The sequence below is a fragment of the Nelumbo lutea genome, chromosome 1 (assembly GCF_056320005.1).
Source record: "Nelumbo lutea isolate HS-2025 chromosome 1, American lotus-T2T, whole genome shotgun sequence".
Classification (NCBI taxonomy): domain Eukaryota; kingdom Viridiplantae; phylum Streptophyta; class Magnoliopsida; order Proteales; family Nelumbonaceae; genus Nelumbo; species Nelumbo lutea.
The window spans coordinates 181,062,158-181,082,887 of NC_142684.1; the positions used below are offsets into that span (position 1 = coordinate 181,062,158).

Here is a 20,730-nt window from a genome sequence, read left to right on the forward strand (position 1 = left end):
GATTGTCCAGAGCCTGTAAATTTCGTAGATGACACTGAGGTGTTGTAGTTAGTGTCTTAATTATCCTTGATCATCTTCTGTAATCTCATCAGAGCTTGTTACTGGACTGGAGATACCAAGATTCTGAGACTCCTACTTCCAATTTAATCAGCTTCACCAGTTCTGCTGTTGTGTTAAATCTAATGGAATATCAGACATGCATCCATGCATCTGATGGGGTTTCACCCAATCATCACCAGATCTGCTTGCTTCGTTAGCAGATCTATGATTTCACACCAAAACATCGGCAGATCTGATGGGGCTTCACACCAGATCTGCAGTCTTGTAAACAGGGTTACAGGCTTGAAATCGAGTTGAGTACATTAAAGGCAAAGGTCAAAACAAATAAGCATTTGCATCAATTTCAATAATTCCAACAACCTAAAGTTGAACTTTACAGAAAACCTCATACGGTACTAAGCCTTTAACACACCAAAGAATGAAACGAAAGGAAGCAAAATAAACTGAAGATCTACACACAACTGCTAAGTATAAGAACCAGAGGCGCTACGCTAGAATGAAGAATAAATTTCATTTTGTTGTTTACCTAGGTGAACACACAACTTTTTTTATCAGTGAACAATACAAAATGTATACTTCGTCTTTAATTTGATCCCAACTCACAAGTAAAGCAGAACAATCCACTCAATCTGCTGTTTGATCAAGGTGAATGCCACACAATACAACCTTCTCCTTAAACCCACATAAACCAATGTTTTCCCATTTTCCTCTTCTACTTTAATCCTGACTACCAAGTAAACCACCAAGAATCAACCCACAAGCATGTATAAAAAATAATAAATAAAGAAGATAAAAACCCATTTGGTAAAAACCCAGCATCCAGATACACCTGAAACAAAAAGTTGGAAGGTAAGATTCAAAACCCTTCAAAAAGCTAAAGTCAGTTTTCAATGAATCCAGAAAAGTAAAAGATTTTGCGAAGTTTAATTTTCACACAAGTCTTAGAAAACAATTTCTTAGCACTCGTAGATCTCCAAAAATAAAGAGAAGGCATTTATAAACACCTTGAATGCAATAACAAACAACTACCGGTATTTCATCTTTATTTAATATTGAAGCACATAAGTCAAAGATGAAAGAAACAAAACTAACAAATTATAACATAGGATCCCATATCTGTGCATCATAAGAGCTAGAAATAACCAATATAGGCATTATCTTTCACAAAGAGACATAACGCTCAGTGAACAAATATACTTCTGATGTGGGACAAAAAAAAGATGATACTCAAGTAATTATTGATTTACTTATGCCTCAACTCAAACTGAGAGAGAAAATTATCTCAAGTTCAAACTTTTTTTGAAACTGTAAGGTAAAGTATTTCATTAAGAAAAAGAAATCATCTACAAATAAGCCCCTGCACAATGAGATATGGACAGAGGATATACAATTTAGCCCATTCAGCCCATTACAGCCAAACTCCCAAAAAAACAAAAACAACTATCCACTCCTTACAAAAAGGAAATCAAACTCAAAAAAGGGTCTAGGATGTCTGCCTTTAAACAGCGGGTGAATTGCCAGCTAGGGGTGGCAAATGGGTGGGTTGGGTTGGGGTTGAGTATCAACCCACCCATATTGACCCACTAACCCATTTGCCACCCATGTTAGTGGGTCACAACCCACTTTGACCTTGACCCACCCTAACCCACCCACTTGACCCTAAATAAACTTTTTTACCACAAACCTTGAATTTCAAAAAAATTGTAAAAGTGTTGCAGAAAAATACAAAACCACAGAAAATGCAAAGTTTGATAGATATTGCTGAAAAGACATAAAATGATAAAAAATTTCAAAAGTATATTTTTAAGCCAAAAAAATTCTGATATTTCAAAATAATAAATAAAACAATAAAAATTCAAAAATTATGTAGTTCAACTAAAAAATAATAATTATAGAAAAATATTGAAAATGGTAATAAAATTTTCCAAGAAACTTTATCTTTGATGTAAAAAAAGGAAAAATATTAAAGAAAACAGAAAATGATAATAAAATTATAAAATTATAAAATAAAATAATATCCTTGTTATATATAATAATCACATAAAATATACATAAAATGATAAAAATCTGAGAAAAAAAAAGGCAGCGGTAGTGCCTCCCAGATCATATGGTATTTTGCCTTACTCGTTGACGTCATCTGCTCTGATTGTTTTCCCCCTGTTTCTCCTCCTATGCTTTGCTTAACCTTCCAAAAGAAAAACATAAGCAGACAGGGACGGAGAAACCTATACGCCAGGGAGGAAAGCTGTGACGGGTGGTTGTTGAAACAAGGTTGCAACAGGGTCGTTGCTTCAAAGCTGGGGGAGGAGGAACTCCAAAAGAAAGATTTGGGACAACGTTCTGAACTGAGAACCTCCATCTATCGTTTGATTAAGGTGTTGTTGCCGGTGGCGGCGATCATCGTTCAACCATTGAAAGCTTAAATCTCCATCTTCCACTGATTAAGGTGTCGTTGCTGGCGATGGTGATCATGGTCAACGATTCAAAGCTTCAAAATCTCCATCTGCCGCTGATTAAGGTGTCGTTGCTAGCGGCCGCAAGATTGGTAATAGCAGAAATGGCGCCTTGAGCCCTAAATAGCGAGGATGGCAGACTAGCAGTGGCGAGAGTGGTTATCGGTGGTTTTGAAACTTGAGCAAACCCTAAGCAGAAAGCCCTAATGTTACTAAACAGTGGTTATCGGCGTCGCCTAGAGTGCAAAACCTTGTATTTTCTATTATTTTTGTATGTATTTGTACTGTACATATTTGTATTTGAACTCTTTCCAAACTGACCCTTATGTTACTAAATTTCCTTTTAATTTTATGTTAGTAAGTTAACCAAACCCCTTAATTGTTCTATGTTATGGTCCTAAGGTTAAATGCTTGGCTGCTCGATGCATTCCAACAATCTTAAACCTTTTAGCAAATTGGTTAAGCACATAACAAATGGTAGTAGAGCCTACCACCATATCTCAAGTTCGAATTGTGAAGAGGACTACATAGAGAAGAGTGGAAGCTATCATAGAAAGGACTACCTAGGGTAGAGTGAAAGCTATTACAAAAAGGGCTACCTACCGCCAGAGTGAGAGCCACCGAGGAGAGGGATACCTGTCATTTAGAGAGAAAGAGCCACTGAGAAGTTGGCCCATAGTGGAGAGGGCTACCTGTCTTAAGGCTTTCGACATATTGGTCAAGCATGTAATAGAGAGAGAGAGAGAGAGAGAGAGAGGAAAGAAGAAGTCTTGTACAAACAGAAATGAGAAGAAAAAATCTCATATTTGTACAGACCATCTATTTATAATATCTTGTAACTTCAGAAATTACAAAAAGGCCTTTCAGTGCTAAAATTAACAACGAAAAGAATTTATTCAAGAAAGGGTGAAGAGAAGATGCAAGCCATGCCATGATGTCCAAATATGGCTACCAACATGGACACAATTAAAAAAATGGGGATATGACTCTCCATAATCCTGACTCAAATGCAGTTATGCCTATCTAATTTTTGAAGCCAAGTGCCATTTCTTAAGACTTATATCTGGCCAAATTTATAAATTTCTAAAATATACAGATTTCTAAACCACAACATTTTACACATTTTAAGTGTTAAATTAACAAAAGTATATTCATAAGTGCCTATGCAAAACATTTGATGTAGTATCGGGTACATACCATGTGTCTCACACTGGTAGGTTATGCATGTACACGTATCTAGCACACAAATCTTTGGTGACCTCTAACCCGCCTCCACTCTCTTTTCCTGTGAAGGAAGTAAGGTGTTCCCTATTCCTCCTAAAATGACTGCCTTCTGTGGGGAAGTCTTCCTTGGAAGCATTAATACTCTTAATCTTTTACAAAGAAAAGGCCTAATTGGTGTTTCTCCAAGCTAGTGTATCTTATGCAAATTGAATGGTGAGACTGCATACCACTTACTAATCTCTAGTCCTTTTGCTTGTTTTATTTGGGATTGGTTTCTTGCTTGTTTTGGGTGTAGATTAATCCCCCTTGTTAGCGTGGACAGGTCTACTTTTAAATGCCAAATGAAGAGGGGCAAAATTATGTGGAGGTGCACAAGAGCAGTGATGTTGTGGACACTTTGGGAGGAGAGAAACTTTAGAACATTTGAAGGAAAAGAAAGAAACAACTAAGCAAGAAGGCTGTTATCGAAAGTATCACAAATTCACAATGAAGGTAGCACACTGGCTAAAGATTTTGGACCTATTTTCAGATTTCACAATAGATAACTTCTCCAGGAATTGGGGCGCAATTACAAGTTCTTCATTAAGGAACCAAAGGAAAATAAAGATTGGTCACCACCACCTAGAGGTTGGCTGAAAATTGAACTTTGATGGGACTAGTAATGGGAAACCCAGGTCTGTCTGGACTTGAAGTAGAGATGACAATGGAAATATAGTTGCATTATTTTCAGGCAGAGCTTATGACTGCAGTGATTGGATTGCAAAAAACAAAGGAAGTGGGGACTGATAAGCTAGTTGTTGAAGGTGATTCCAAAGTAATTATAAGTTAATTTGTTGGATGGTGGTAAAGCTAATTGGGGTTACAGAAATGAAATAAACAAATGGCTTGGCTACTGGTTTAGTGAAGAAAGGGGTTACTAGACACCAATTGCATGGGTCTCAGTTGTAAAAATCTAATTTGGGGTGGGATAGCAGGGGCTAAGCTCACAGTCTACATTTGTAACAAAAAGCTGCAACCTCTTGTTGTACTGCTATATCTTTATATCAATAAAATTCTGTTCTCTGTTGCTGATAAAAAATGTACACGCATCCAGCTATCGTAAGTTATAACACCCTTCCATTAACAAGAAAGGAGGGAGGGTAGACTGCCTAGCAAAGCAAAGTGCAATCCTTTCTGATGGATACCCCAAACCTCCAATGCAAATCACTCCTCAAAAACCCCCTTTAGCAAGCTCACCAGCAATCAACTCTAGGGGTGCACACAATTCGGTTAACTGAACCATAAGCCTATTTTCCAAACAGAACTAGTACTACTGGTTTTTGGGAAACCATGAACAAAGACTGAAACAAAGCCAATCAGTTCGGTTTTTTACCAGTTCAGTTCTTTGGTTTTTCGTCTTTTTAATATTCATAATATATATTATAAATAAATATATAAATATATAATAAAAGTACTAAAAATATAATATATTATATACCAGTCAGTTTGTTTAACCAGAATATTTGGTTCAGTTTAATCAGTTCGGTTTGGTTTTCGGATTTTGATGAGCACCCTTAATCAACTCCATGTAAAGTTATGAACAGTGTCTTTAATCAAGATGACAAAAATTTAACATCACTAATTTTGTAGTCCAAATTTCACAGATATGCTAGCAATCTATCCTCCATCCAATAACAATCTCAGAGCAACCATTTTTAAATGTGATCAAAGAGTTTTTTCTATTTTTTCAGATATGTGTGCTCCCCATTTTGTTGGTGGGGTTAAAAGGTCAGGATTAACCTTTGCCAAAGAACAACTGGATGAGATGGTGTTGCATGGACACAAACACAGGCACAAGAATCAGACTCTAACATGTATCCAAGAGTCTGACTCAGCAAGATGAAGAAACATGGACTTGGGAACATGTTTAAAAAAGAAGGGTTACATCAGGTTGGCAACCAGCACCAAAACTTTTTCCAAACTCTTGTGACCATCTTATACCCATAGGAAGTTTATGTTGGTTGCTTATTAATGTTCTGTAGGAAAAATCTCAGTCTTGATGTACATTAGCTATCCATTTATGCCACAATGTACAGTACAACACACACTTCATCCATTTAGGAGAGTCCAGGCAACAACAGACACTTGATCCATACCGGTTCTGCTCTCTATAGGGCTTCCTAAATATTAATCACTTTATCACTCCTCAACCAATATAGGTTAAATCAGTATGCCCTTGAAGAGACCACAAAGAGACCAATCCCAAAGTTCAATCCTCCCATTGCTTCCCAAATTCCAAAGCATTTTGGCTTGACAGCCCTTTTGGCTTCCACCATTTATCGATGGTCATTCCTCCAAATCATTGTTCTTTTTTAGATTGGTTAATCCTCCAAATCTTTGTCTTTTACATACGCTAGCTTAAACACATCACAATCATAAAAGAATTATACCTACTAGCCAGCCTATGCAGAGACCAACCTTTGGGTCATTCAGTTCTCTCAAAGTAAGCTTATTTTTAACACCACCCATACAGATATACCTCACCTACTTTCTCAGTGCCAATGCACTTGGCCTTCGAGTTTCTGGCTACTCAAGATTATCTCACTTTTTCATTGCTCCTCTGAGGCCCTCACCATGCCTTCTGTTAAAGTGAAGTTTGATGCATCACCAGTGAACATCTTGGCTGGCACCATGTAAACACCTCTCAGAATACATGGGGCCTTTCCTGGAAGGTTTTGCCTATTTATCTGAAACTTACTTCCTTCAAGAGAAAGTCATACTTTTTCTTTGAATCAATTAAGTTTAAAAAAGCTCCCTACACACTGCTCCCTTTAAGGAGTTTTTTAAGGATTCAATGGAACTTCTGTCACCATGGACCCAGAGAAGTTCATAGTTAATAGCATTGCCAATTTCTGAACTGATAATGTACAGACAGAATAATGGTAAATGGTCCAGACCCCTTTCTGTAACTACTTCATTCTCAGGGGATTTTGGGAAAATCAATCATCATTTGGTTTGTTATTCAATAAATGATTTATCTAATTTCTATTTTCCATCTTCATATTCTAAGGAATAGGAGTAGTACCTTGTAATGAGAAAGTGGGCGGACTATGAGTTTCACCTGCAAAAAAAGCTTAATAACTGTAGCCATACTGCAATGCTCAACCGTAGGGGTAAATGTAATCCTGAATAAATCACATTTAATTATTCAATAGCATTTCATTGGAGATTGGAGATTTGACTTGTAAGATATAAGCATGAAAATTATCAACCTAAAAGCAGAAGAATCTATGAAATTATCTGACATGGTTATGCTAGTCATCTACTTCAATTGCATCTTTTGTAAATAATTTGAGTTCTTCAAAGAACAAGGATCCTCTGGATCTTTTATATCTCTAAAATGATTTAGTTGAAAAACAGTCCTAGAAGTAGGGACTGTGTTTGAAACAAAGAAAACTATCAAGAGAAGATTAGAGAAGAAGAGAGAGCTGCGGCAAGAAGGGTTAGAGGATGAGGTGTTCGAACTTAACCTCCCTCTAACTCTCTAATACACTTTTATTAAGTTAATCTTTTAGTAATTACAAGAGAGGTCCTTAGTTGGACAAGAAATTACAAAAGAGGAACATAAAAGAGTATGGGCCCAAAATAAGGCCCATTACAGAAAAGAACATAAAGATAATATACAATAAAAGCCTATGGTCCATTCGGCCCATCTTCTCTACACTCCCCCTCAAGCTGAGCATAGATGTCAATCATGCCCAGCTTGCCAGTGTCATGATGAAGTCTTGCCTTGGAAATGCCCAGTACAACATGTTTGGTTCGATCATGTTGTATCGGGTTGTGAGCAATGTTGATGGCAGCCTGATTATCACAGTACAACATCATGGGTCTGTCATGATCAATCCCAAGTTCTTCCATTAAGAACCTTAGCCACAACACTTTCGAGACCCCATGTGCCATGGCTCTATACTCTGCTTCTGCAGAGGATCTGGCCACAACAGATTGTTTCTTATTCCTCCAAGAGACAACATTACCAGCCACCAGACTGCAATATCCTGAAGTAGATCTTCTGTTATCCATATTTCTAGCCCAATCAGCATCAGTATAGGCTTCAAGTTTTAGGTGGCCATGCTTGGTAAATAGGATTCCTTTCCCTGGTTCCCTGATTCCCTGGAGAGCCTTTCAGATAACACAAAATCCGTTCTGCTGCTGCCATATGAGTATCTCTAGGAGCATGCATGAACTGACTAATGCAACTGACAGCATACACAATATCTGGTCTAGTCATGCATAGGTACAGAAGCTTCCCAAGAAGTCTCTGAAAAACCCCTTTGTCTTTCAATAGAGTTCCATCTGTAGCTGAAAGTTTGTGACTCATATCAATGGGAGTTGCAGTTGGTCTTGCACCCAGTTTTCCAGTTTCAGACAATAAATCAAGAACATATTTCCTTTGGGAAATAAGAATCCCATCCTTGGATCTAGCAACTTCTATGCCAAGGAAGTATCTCAACTCCCCCAGATCCTTAATCTCAAATTCTGTACGGAGGAAAGATTTAAGAGCTCGAATGCCTGAGGCATCATCACCAGTCATTATAATGTCATCAACATACACAATGAGATACACTGCTAAAGGTCTACTTTTCTTCACAAACAGAGTATGATCTGACTGTGTCTGAACATAGACGAATTTAACAAGTGCAGCTCTAAATCTCTCAAACCAGGCTCTAGGAGATTGTTTAAGACCATAAAGAGATTTCTTCAATTTACATACATTTCCGCGTGTAGACTTCCTCATGTAAGTCACCATTCAGAAATGCATTATTTACATCCAATTGATAGAGATGCCAATCAAAATGAGCTGACAGAGATAAAAGAACCCTCATAGATGTTATCTTGGCAACAGGGGCAAAAGTCTCCAGGTAGTCAATCCCATATGTCTGTGTGTAGCCTTTTGCAACAAGTCTAACCTTGTACCTCTCAATAATTCCATTAACCCTGTATTTAATGGTAAAAACCCACTTGCACCCAACCGAATCCTTCCCTTCAAGCAAATCCACCACCTCCCAAGTACCATTTGCATGTAGAGCATCCATTTCGGTTTCCATGGCGTCTCTCCATTCTAGAATCCCAAGAGCTTCTGAGACAAACCTAAGAATGGGGTTAGAAGCAACAGAAGAGAGATAGGCAAAGCATGAAGGAGAAAACAGGTCATAAGAAAGGTGTTTGGAAATGTAGTGTGCAGTACATTTCCGCTTCCCTTTCCTAATAGCAATGGGGACATCAAGGTCTGAGAAAGATGATTCCAAAGGAATTGAAACAGTACCTGTTATCTCATCTGTGATTGGGAATATATGAGCTTCATCTGTTGTAAAGGAAACCACTTGCTCATTCTTGGATCTCTGCCTTTGATACACTTTGGGATTATGGATAGGGCGAGGGGGTAAAGAAATAGAGTCCCTAGGACAAGAGATATGAAGTGATTGATCCTCCTTTGACTCATTTGGTGAGGATACAGGTTTGTCAAGAGACTCAACTGGGACAGGAAGAGGAAAAGCAAAAAACTTGTGACAGACTCTCCCCCTGTGGACAATGTCCATCCTGAGAGGAACCATAAAAAGGAGAAAGTTCATTAAATGTAACATCCATAGAGACATATCGGGTGCCAGTCTTTGGATCAAAACAATAATAACCCTTTTGTGTGAGGGAGTAACCAAGGAAGATACATTTGTGGGCTTTCGGTTCAAACTTGTGTCTTTGCACACTTGGAATGTGAACATAACAGGTACAGCCAAACACACGAAGAGGAATTGGGAAGAGATCCTTGTCTGGATGAAGAAGACTGAAGGGGGATTTAAACCCTAATACCCTGGATGGCATACGGTTTATGAGATAGGTAACAATAAGTACAGCATCACCCCAAAATCTTGTGGAAACATGTGAGGCAAACAAATGGCTCCTTGCAACTTCAACAATATGTCTATTTTTCCTCTCAGCAACTCCATTTTGTTCAGAGGTTCTAACACAGGAGCTTTGATGAATAACCCCCATGTCAGAAAGATACAAGGACAAACTCTTCTCAAAATACTCTTTTGCATTGTCAGATTTGAAAACCTTAATTCTAGTATCAAATTGAGTTAGAACAAGCTCATGAAATTGCCTCACAAGTCTTGGGACTTCATCCCGGGATTTCATTAAGTATATCCAGGTGAATCTAGAAAAGTCATCAATAAACAAGATAAAAAATCTGTAACCCCCCATAGAGGATAAATGGTATGGCCCCCACACATCAGAGTGCACAATATGAAAAAGAAAAGATGATCTTTTATTGCTCACAGGGTAATTTTTTCTACAATGCTTTGACAACTGATAGGACTCACAATTGAGACTAGACACACTAACTCCCTTAAATAGTTTTGGAAACAAATGGCTTAAGGCAGAAAAAGGTAAATGACCCAACCGACAATGACTCAACATAATTTGACTAATAGACTCTGAAAAAGTAGAACCAAAAGCAACATTCTTGGGATGATCAAAGCATTGGCCAGGGGTGTCGAGCAAGTATATTCCATTCGCTTCATGGCCACTCTCAATCACCTTCTGAGACTTCAGGTCCTGAAACACATAGTGAGAAAGGAAAAATGTTACACAACAATTCAATGATTTGGTCAGGCTACTTACAGATAATAAGTTGGTATTTAATTTAGGCACATGAAGAGTGGAAGATAAGAGTAAGGAGTCAGTAGCCTTGACAGTTCCCTTGCCGGAAATAGGGGCAAGAGAACCATCAGCTAAGGTGATTTCATCACGGCTAGGAAGTAAATCATATGAAACAAATAAAGTGGAAATGTTGGTCATGTGATCAGAAGCACCTGAGTCTATGATCCAAGGGGTTTTGTGGTTTCCTGAGGTGGATGCATGGTTAGCGGAAGCCCTTATACCTGAGTGAGCAAATGCAATGGTGACTGGACTTCCAGAAGGGATGGATGATGAAGATACACCTTCAAGCTGACTAATCATCTTTCCAAACTTCTCATATTCAACTTTCATAACTGCCAACTGTGCACTTGTAGACTCAACCTTTGTATCTGTGTCTGTGGCTGCATGTGCACTTTCTGTCTTTCTACTATCATTCTTCTTCTGGAATCTGATAGGTACAAGATTGGGATGCAATTTCCAGCACTTGTCCTTTGTGTGTTTCGGCTTTTTACAATATTCACACTCCACTTCCTTCCTTCCTGTGCCACTATGAGCTTCTATAACCCCTTTGGGTTTAATTCCCATATTTGCAAAATGATCATTGATGCCAATTCCTTGAACCTGCACTTGCCTTCTACTTTCTCCACTGCTGACCAAAGTATATGCTTGTGACAATGAAACATCTTCCTTGGACAAGATGTTTTGCTTTGTAATATCATATTCAGAATTCAGCCCTGTCGAGAACTCAAAGACCCTATTCCGTTCAACCAATTTCCTGTATGTTTCAGCATCCTTAGGAGTATCCCATGTCACAGCCTCTATCAAATCAATCTCTTGTCATATAGATTTTAAGGTTGAGAAGTATGCTGCAAGTGACTTCTCCCCCTGTCTTAGATTCTTCACATCACTTCTCAGTTTGTAAGCTCTAGCAACATTCAACTTCTGGGAGTAAGTCTCTGCAACACTATCCCAGATTTCTTTAGCCGAATTCATCCACAGATAATGTTGACTGATCTGTGGCTGCATTGAGTTCACAAGCCACCAAATCACAATGTAGTTTTCTTGTACCCATCTCTCATAAGAAGGATCATCCTCTGAAGGAGTTTTCTTGCTCCCAGAAATAAAACCCCATTTTCCTTTGCTACAAATATGGATTTTCACTGATTGTGACCAAGCCAAGTAGTTGGTCCCATCAAGCTTGACTATAGTTACAGCCAGCATAGAATCGGTTGGGGTTCCCAAAATCTGCCCATATTCAGCAGTATTCTTGTTTTCAAGGTTTGAAAAATCCATCATGCAAAGTCCGGTGGTAGTTCTTTCTTTACTGTTTCAGCCTTCAAAGGACACCCAACAACCTCCAATCACAAGGTATTTCAGATTCTAATAGCCGTTGTCCCAAAGAGGAAGAAAAAAGACCACAGTCCTTAAGAAACCTTTTGTCGAACACTCAGTGTGCAATACTTAACAGCCTACTGTTCACTGAAGAAACCACTTCAAAGTGTTCAGTATAGGTCCAAGAAGAGGCTGGAATGAAGATGAGACTAGTATCACTTAGTTTTAAAACAGTCTCAGCAGCTTCCCAACCCAATAATCAGCCGAATAGGACCTCCAAAGCAACCCAGAAATTTCTAAGTAGAAGCAGTCCAGCAACAGTAGGCCGAATGGGGCAGTCTCAGCAGTAGTGATTCCATAGGTATTTCAGCTACTTGACAATCTAGAAAAGAAATGAAAAACAACCCAGAAATCTCTGGATTAAACCAGACCAGAGGATAGCCGAATAGTTGTACTGTTTCCAAAGAAACTTCAAACTTTTAGCAGTTCAGAACAGTAAAAAAAAATAACCCAGAAACAATTGAGCAAAGACTTACAGCAAGAGAGTCTCTGGTTTGAACTATAAAACAAGCCGAACACTTGTCCTCTAAGATGACTTCGAAAACCCTTCTCTGATTTCAAATCAGGCCAAACAACTTGTTCTCTGATTCTTCCTAGTTACCGAACCCTTCTCCAAGTGTGTAGAAGCTTGGGCACCCTCCAATGACCTCCAAGAACCAGGCGGATGACTGTAAACTTTCAACCCTAGAACCTCCTCATGTAGTTGGTCGAACTAGAACCACATGAGGGACACACCAAGCAATGGCCTGCTCTGATACCAAGTTGAAAAACAGTCCTAGAAGTAGGGACTGTGTTTGAAACAAAGAAAACTAGCAAGAGAAGATTAGAGAAGAAGAGAGAGCTGCGGCAAGAAGGGTTAGAGAATGAGGTGTTCGAACTTAACCTCCCTCTAACTCTCTAATACACTTTTATTAAGTTAATCTTTTAGTAATTACAAGAGAAGTCCTTAGTTGGACAAGAAATTACAAAAGAGAAGCATAAAAGAGTATGAGCCCAAAATAAGGCCCATTACAGAAAAGAACATAAAGATAATATACAGTAACAACCTATAGGCCATTCGGCCCATCTTCTCTACAGATTTAATATTGTAAAGAAAATAAATAATTCCATAAGATACAACAACAAAGATTGTCTGTATGAGAGAGAGAGAGAGAGAAGAGAGAGAAACCATGATATACAGTTTTATCCTATTTAATCATAAGAAAGCCTATAATTTTAACAAAAAAGTAAATGATTACTGAGGCTAGTGTAATTAAAAATAATAAAATAGTACAAGACACACCGTGAAGATGGAAAATTATAACAAATTAACTATTATGAGAAATTATTAAAATCCTTGATCCATTTATGACATATGCCTACTTGTGCTCATATGCTGAAGAAAGCAATAGAGTTTTCCCTTTTCTGATTGGCACCGGGAAAAAAAAAAAGGAATAGAGCTGTACAAAGTAGGGGGGAAGCACCCCAAACAAGCCACTCTAGAGTTTACACCCTCCACACTAAAAATAGTCTGTAATATATGTAAATCTCCTCTTAAACAAGCATAGGTCCTTCAGCACTAACATACAATCTGCTAAATAAGGTCCTCTTCTACATGACAATGCTCAAACAGTCTGGACGCCCTCAAAAATCTTTCTATTCCCCACCCTCCAGATGCAACAACAGATAGCAAAGAGGATATTATACAAAGAACAGGCACCAGTAAAACCCAAAAAGCCTCGAAGTGATGACTGAAAAGGTGCCCCACATCAAAATTAGTATGTGAAAAACACCATCTTTCAGGTTTTGTCAAATTACAAGATCAGGTGGTCAACAGATTATTGTGATTCCTAGGACATTGAACATTGTTTGTGTTAGGCATATGAAGGTCCCTAGAATTAAGGTAATCCACTGTGAGCACCTTACCAAGAAAAAGAAGGCAAAGAAAAAAAAAAACACCTGCTGATTCCAAATGCAGTCAAAACCTGTTGTCTTATTTCTATCTGGAGAAATTTTACTTTGCTAATTGTTTTCTGAGATATGAATATTTATTTTATAGTAAAAATAGAAGGTTTTTTATGGGCAATGATGAATAATCTACAAGTGCTAAAGCACTATATCAGGGACCCTCACCCCCCCCCCCCCGAAAAAAAAAAAAAGAAAAAGAAAGACTGATCCTTACTTTGCATCATTAGCTTAAGATTCCTGTTGTGGTGCCCCAGAATAACTGCTCCCTACTAACTCCTTGTCTTGCCAATGCATCTGTCAAACCATTTGCTGTCCTGCTGACCTACATAAATGTGGATCTCAACCCTTGCAGTTCCGTTCACTTCTCTTATGGTATGCCTGCACCACGTGCACCTGCTCTTTGATTTAGAGTCCTCCCAATTTTCAATAATTGCAACAAAGCTAATAATTCTGCCTTAACAGAGTTTACATATCCGATGGGGCCTGAAATAATGCCAAAATTGTACCTTCCTCATTCATGAAAGCACCTCCTATCCCTGCTGATCCAGGATTACCTAAAATGCATCCATCAAAATTCCATTTAACCATGCTTGGTGGCGGATAGATATCATATATACAGAATTCAACTTCCACAAGAAAGTGGTTAATGACAGAAGCTTCAACTTTTTTCCAATATCTCCCCTATATGTTCCCAAGCATGATGCAAATTCCCTTTGCAAAGTTGACTAACCAGAGAGTATAAAACAGTTTCATCAAGAATGTAACCCATTCCAAACAAATAATCTAAAACCAGTAAAGCATCGTCCAACCTACTACTTGAAGAGAGATATTGAAGCAATCTCTGAAAGGTCTCTCTCTGTGGTCTCTGCTTACTCCTTAACATATTGATCAACCACTCCATGCTCTCCTTTGCATTTCCGGCTTTACACAACCCAGTAATTATATGATCACAAGTACATACCAGTGGCTCCAAACCCCTATTCCGCATGTCATTCCACAACTCTATTGCTTCTTGTGCATTTCCCATGTCACAAAGTGCTTGGATAAGAGGAGTGTAAGATGAGATGGTCGGATGCATTCCCATTCCCAGGATTTCATAGAAAAGGTCCATAGCCTCCAGTGCCTTCTTTTCTTTGCAAAGGCCCTGAATCAGAGTATTGTATGTCACCACATCGCGTTCAATTCCCTTCTTGGGCATTTCTTCGAAGAGTTTATGCGCTTCATCCATTTTCCCATGTAAACAAAACCCAGCAATCATAGTGTTATAACTCACCGTGCTTTCTCCATACCCTCTTTCACACATCTCTCTACGCAACTTCTGAGCCATTTCTAAGTCACCCATCTTACAATAACCATCAATAAGTACATTATAAGTATATGGATTTGGAATGAACCCCTTCCTAATCATCTCGAACCATAGCTTCCTCCCTTCACCAATCAAACCCATTTTACAGAGACCATCGATCATCGTCGTGTACATAACCCTGTCGGGAGAATACCCTCTCTCCTTTAGGTCACAAAAAATCCGAAAAGCTTCTTGCCCCATTCCATTCTTGCAGAGCCCATTTATGATTTCCTGATAAACGAATATGTCAGGAGTCCGTTTCTTCGCGATCATCAAATGGAGAAGCTCCGAGACTTTTCCATAATTCCCATCCTTGCAAAACCCAGATATCAATTTGGTAAAAGCAACATTATCAGGGACATGCCCGGCTTCTAAGACTTGCCGAAGAAGCTCATAAGCTTCCGAAAGCTTTTTGTCCTTGCAGAAGGCTTGAATGAGATATCCAACCGTATCCACATTGCCCACAAGGCTGGATTCCATCATCTCCCCATATAGTTCCCAAACAAGATCGGTCCTCCCAATCCGAAGAGAACCCAACAAAGCTACGTTCCAGACAGCGAGGGGCGGCGTGTGACCAAGGCTTTTGAGCCGGGAAAACACATCGAGGGCTTCATGAATGGATCCCTCCTCGCAGACGCATTTGATGAAGGACTCTAAAGAAGACGATGGGGGGCAGAATCCGGGTGGAGAACGGAGGAGAAGGGATTTTGCAGCGTTGGGGGCGTTGGCAGCCACTAAGATATCAAAGAGAGTGTTGCAAGTTTGAGAGTCGGGGGAGAAGTCAGGATGGGAGCAGAGCCAGTTGAAGAAACGAATAGAGAAGAAGGCATTGTTTTGACGCTTGAGAATTTCCAGAATACAGTTGGAGTGGAGGAAGATATCGCGACCCAGAGAAGGGAAATCGGAAAGGAGGGTTCTTTCCCATCTGGGCTGGGTTCGTATGGTCTTACATACCTCTCCAGCGATTACTTCTGTGAAATCGATCTGCTGTTGTTGATGATGATGATTACATTCTTCTTGTTTGATTTGATCCCCCTTATCTCGATCTCCCCCTCCAACGACTAGATTAAGATTTCGAGTGGCTTTTTCGAGGAAAGGACGTGGACTTTGAAGCCTGCGAGCGTTCTGGCGAAGGAAGCTGATGACTGACGACGGAGATCTCTCCATTTCAGTTCTTTTTTCTTCCTCAAAATTTCAAAGAACAAGAACTTACAAAAGTTTTGAGGCCTACTGCGACAGTTCAAAAAAGGCCCGGCCTTCGCGTTTTCAGGTTCGGCGACTCCGTCTGTCCGAAACAGCCCTCGCTCTCGCTCTCATTTTTCGAGGCCGTTTGAGAGGGCATCAGCCATCAGCGGTTTCTGGCTTTGCAGGTAGACCTGGCAATCGGGTTGGGTGGGTCGGTTCGGGTTGGGTTGTCAAATGGTGGACCCTAACCCTAAATGTTCGGATTAAGATTGACCCATGGGTCAATTCGGGTCATCTCAAAAAAAATTGAAATTTAAAAAATAAAGAAAAATTACATGAAAATTATCAAAAATTAAAAGAATTAACCTTAATTCCAATGTTGTGTTGGGGCAGTTAACTAGTCAGTTAACTAGTCATCCAGTGCAGCTCAATAAGCCCTCCCAAACGGTCTCCTATCTCCATCGAAATGTATTTGTTTGCTAGTGCTTCTTTCAATCCTTCTGCAATGAGGATCTGCTCTCTGTGGTTGTGGGTGATTAACCCTCGTCTTGCATTACCGGAAACTGGGTTAAAAGAACCAATGTTGTGTTGGGGAGGATTCTGAGAACGCAACTCAGCTTGGAGTCGAGATGAGAACGCTTCCAAGGTGATGGATACTAAGACCTATTAAACACATTTTGAAAATTCAGATAATTAACTCATGCATTTTAAAGTTCAGGGACCCACTTGAGTCTAACCAAGTAGTGGATACTGATTACATTACATCATTACCGAAACAAAAGTTAGAACTTTAAATCACAGTGAGCATTGTATAATATGAGCCCAGATCTCTTGCACATGGCGTCCTGCATAATTTCCTGCATCTTCAATTGCAGGGCGCCATGTCAACATTAGCACCACATGTGGATTTTCCATGTGCAGTCCTATTGTTTCTGACAATTGTCTAAGTCTTATTAGTGTTGTTTAACATGGACAGAAAGTCTAAAGTGTCTATTTTACCCTTATTCAAACATTCAATTGATCGATAAAATTACTTTTGTATCCCTCATTTTAACCCATATGTGTGGGTTCACTTAGCTTGAATGACTGGCGACCAATCTCTGCTCGAAGGAAACGTTACAACATCAGCTGTTGCCGTTTCTAGAAGCATACCTGCTGATGATCTCTACCACTACCAAAATTTAAGGTTCCACCACTACCGAGGTTACCAGTTCCCTTGGATACTGCCATTGGAGTCGATTTGCCTTGCCGGTTTCTGTGGTGCAGCAGAAAAATTCAGATACACACCGCTAGCTTCTATGCTGATACATAAAACCAAGGTCCAGAGAAACTCTATTGTCATGGAAGAATCAACATTGCCATTGCAAAAGAAGAAGAAGGCAAGGTGAAAATGCATGGCAAGGGTAGTTTTGATATTTTGTAATACTAGTAATTAAGTACATGCTTTGCACATGTGGATTTTTTCTTCATATTAATTACTTGAATTTTAAATATAGCATAGTTAAAATAGAAATTAAAAATTAACAAAAGTAACAATTTAATTAAAAATAAACTTAAATGCTTGTAGTAAATAACAATTATTATTATTAAATTCTGTATTCCATTTCTATCATAAATAAAAATAACTTTCATTTTAACAATTATTTTTATTCAATATGATGAATATATAACATTAGAAATGGTCTCAAATGTTTTCGACAAAATTCTATACATTTTCATTTTTGGTGTTCGATCTTTTTTTAAATATTTAATATTAAATTATGACATCATATGTTTCTTTGAAAAGTTGGATCATTGACCCACCATCTAGATAAGAAATTATCTTTGCTTTTGAATTGGTTTTAAATTAGAGAAAAATATAATTAGAGTTGGTTGTACATTTAAAATTAGGCTACAAGTTGGTCCAAAAACCAATAAAACTCTAACAACTGGCTCTACATTTCAAATTATAAAAACCCTCCACCATGTCATGGAAAGGCTTATGTATTTGTTGCCAACATGGGACTTAATCCATGTTAGACACAACAAAAGCTTATATTGAAATTGCCCTTTAATGTTGGGTGATTGGAAAACAAAAAGTTTTTTGTTTATCTCACGCTCCCTTTCTCTCTCTCTCTCTCATAGGTGTCTCTCTTTGCTCAATGACTATGTGATTTGAAAATAAATAAAAAGGATTTTTAGTTTCTGTATTTACATTCTTTCTATCAATTTCTCTTATTCTCTCTCTACCCATCGTTCTCCCTCAATCTCTCTCATCCTCTCTCTCATTATTATTATTTTTTACACACGTATATAGTATTAATTAGATCATATAAAAGAACATGAGACCAATTTGGTATGGTTCAAAATCATTACAACAATTTGATAAAAATTTATAAGAAACTCTTGGCTATAAAATTTACACCAACTTGATAGAAATTTATAACTTTATTGTACAAGTGGTTGGTCCCTTTAGTTCTTTTATATAGTCTGATTAATATTGTATAAGTTTGTAAGAAAAAATAATAAAAAAAAAAAAGAACGAAAGAGGGAGTGGGAGAAAGACTAAGGGAGAGAGAGAGAGAGAGGTTTTGATTTGGCTACAAATCTAAGCTAAGAGAGTGGGAGAGAGAGGGAGCGGGAGACTGAGAGATGACTATGAAAGTGAGAGAGAAGGGAAGGAGATCAAGAGACAGAAGGAGTGCGAGAGAAACTGAAAACCTATTTTTAGTATAGGCTTTTTGCTGTGTCTAACATGGATTAAGAGTCCCATGTTGGCAATAGCCACATAAGCCTTTAATGACATGGCAAGGGTTTTTATAATTTGAAGTGTAGAGCTGGTTGTCAAAGTTTTGTTTGTTTTCTGCAACCTAATTTTAAATGTACAACCAGCTTTGACTATAATTTTTCCTTTAAATTATATGTGTCATTTACATTATATAATATAATTTTTACTTATCACACGTAATTTTTGTTTGCCTATAATATCATTTGAACCAAACCACTAACCCACCACCCAAAAAGAAAAATAGTTTGATTTCTAGGTTGACATTAAATTTTGTATTACATTTCCATCATTAATAAAATTATTTTTTATGTACAATACTTATTTTTGTTCAATGTAATGAATACATAATAGTAGAGATATACACAATATTTTATTTTTATAAATATAACATTAGATATGTGTCCAAAATTTTCTCTCTTTTTTTGTGATTCTTTGTATTTTCTACTTTTAAAAATTTTATTATTTGACTATGGCACCATTTCATTTCTAGGTAGATTTTAAATTTAGCATTCAATTTTCATCATTAATAAAAATACTTCTACATTTCATACTTATTTATATCATTTTTTATTATTTAATTATGGCATTATTTATTAATCCATTTGATCCTAAATGGTCAAATTGCTTGCCTACCACTAGGAGGGAAGAAAATGGTTTTGTTTTCACATTACTTTTCAAAACATTTATTTTTATACTATTAAAATTAATATTGTGGATTTAATTGCAAGAATTTAATGATGAAAATAATATATTTTAAATATAGGTTTTAATGAAAGAAAATAAGAAAATATTTTTATTTCCAATTGATTTAAAATTTTACATTCCATTTCCATCATTAATAAAAACATTTCTTATTTATCATTCTTATTATTGTTTAACATGTATTTTAAAAATGTCCCCAATTTTTTTAATTTCTATTTTTTTCATTTTACCCATTTTTAAATTTTATTATTTAATCGTACCAACATGGATTGGCCCATTTGACCCCAAATGGTTTAATTTCTTACCACCACCTAGATGAAACACCATTTTTTCTAGGTAGACTTTAAAAGTATAAGTTTTTATGTTATTGAAATTATTAATTTATTAAGTATGGATTTAATTAATAGAACTTAATGATGAGAAGAAACAAAATTGGCTTAACTCAATGAACATGAATGCAAGTTAATAACTTAAATGTTGAATTTAATGAGAGGGAATTGAATATCTTAAAATTACCTCTTTTCAACTCATTTAATATCAATAACCAATTAACCTATTTGCCCTCATTTTTATCAATAAATTTAAATATAGAGGGTAAATTTTGTCCTAAAAAAATTCCAAAAATATTCTTGAGACCATTCATGCTTTTTATAGTATAGATTTAAAGTTGCATGTGACTTCACACGGGTGACCCGAAAGGTACCTCTGAGAAATATGGGTATGATTGTAAAAATGGTGGAGCCACGGGGGACTAGGGCTATTCATAAGAAGGCCCAACCCGGCTAAACCGGACCGACCCAACCCGAGTTGGCCGGGTTTTCATCAACACCGGTCGGTTTCGGGTTGTACAAATTCATAAACCGATGGTTTGGGTCGGTTTTCGGTTTTCTTGTGTGAAAACCGAAACCGACCCGAACCGACTTAGTTCCTACTTAACTAAGTTGCCTTTATCATAATTCCTAATTACAACCTAACCTAGT

General features: G+C 37.6%; 1 protein-coding gene across 3 annotated transcripts; it reads right to left on the reverse strand.

The window, feature by feature from the left end:
* Positions 1 to 552: 552 nt before the first annotated feature.
* On the reverse strand, positions 553 to 16,439 carry LOC148879607 (Tetratricopeptide repeat (TPR)-like superfamily protein). Of its 3 annotated transcripts, none has more exons than XM_088961179.1 (3): positions 13,966 to 16,433; positions 6,802 to 6,837; positions 553 to 889 (listed from the first exon to the last, which is right to left on the reverse strand). In XM_088961179.1, the coding sequence occupies exon 1, from the start codon at positions 16,261 to 16,263 to the stop codon at positions 14,410 to 14,412; it is 1,854 nt and encodes a 617-aa protein (XP_088817305.1). In that variant the 5' UTR covers positions 16,264 to 16,433; the 3' UTR covers positions 553 to 889; positions 6,802 to 6,837; positions 13,966 to 14,409. The 3 variants fall into 3 exon arrangements, with proteins under 3 accessions (XP_088817305.1, XP_088817304.1, XP_088817303.1); XM_088961178.1 differs by having other exon boundaries at positions 6,802 to 6,901; XM_088961177.1 differs by lacking the exon at positions 6,802 to 6,837 and having other exon boundaries at positions 13,966 to 16,439.
* Positions 16,440 to 20,730: the final 4,291 nt, after the last annotated feature.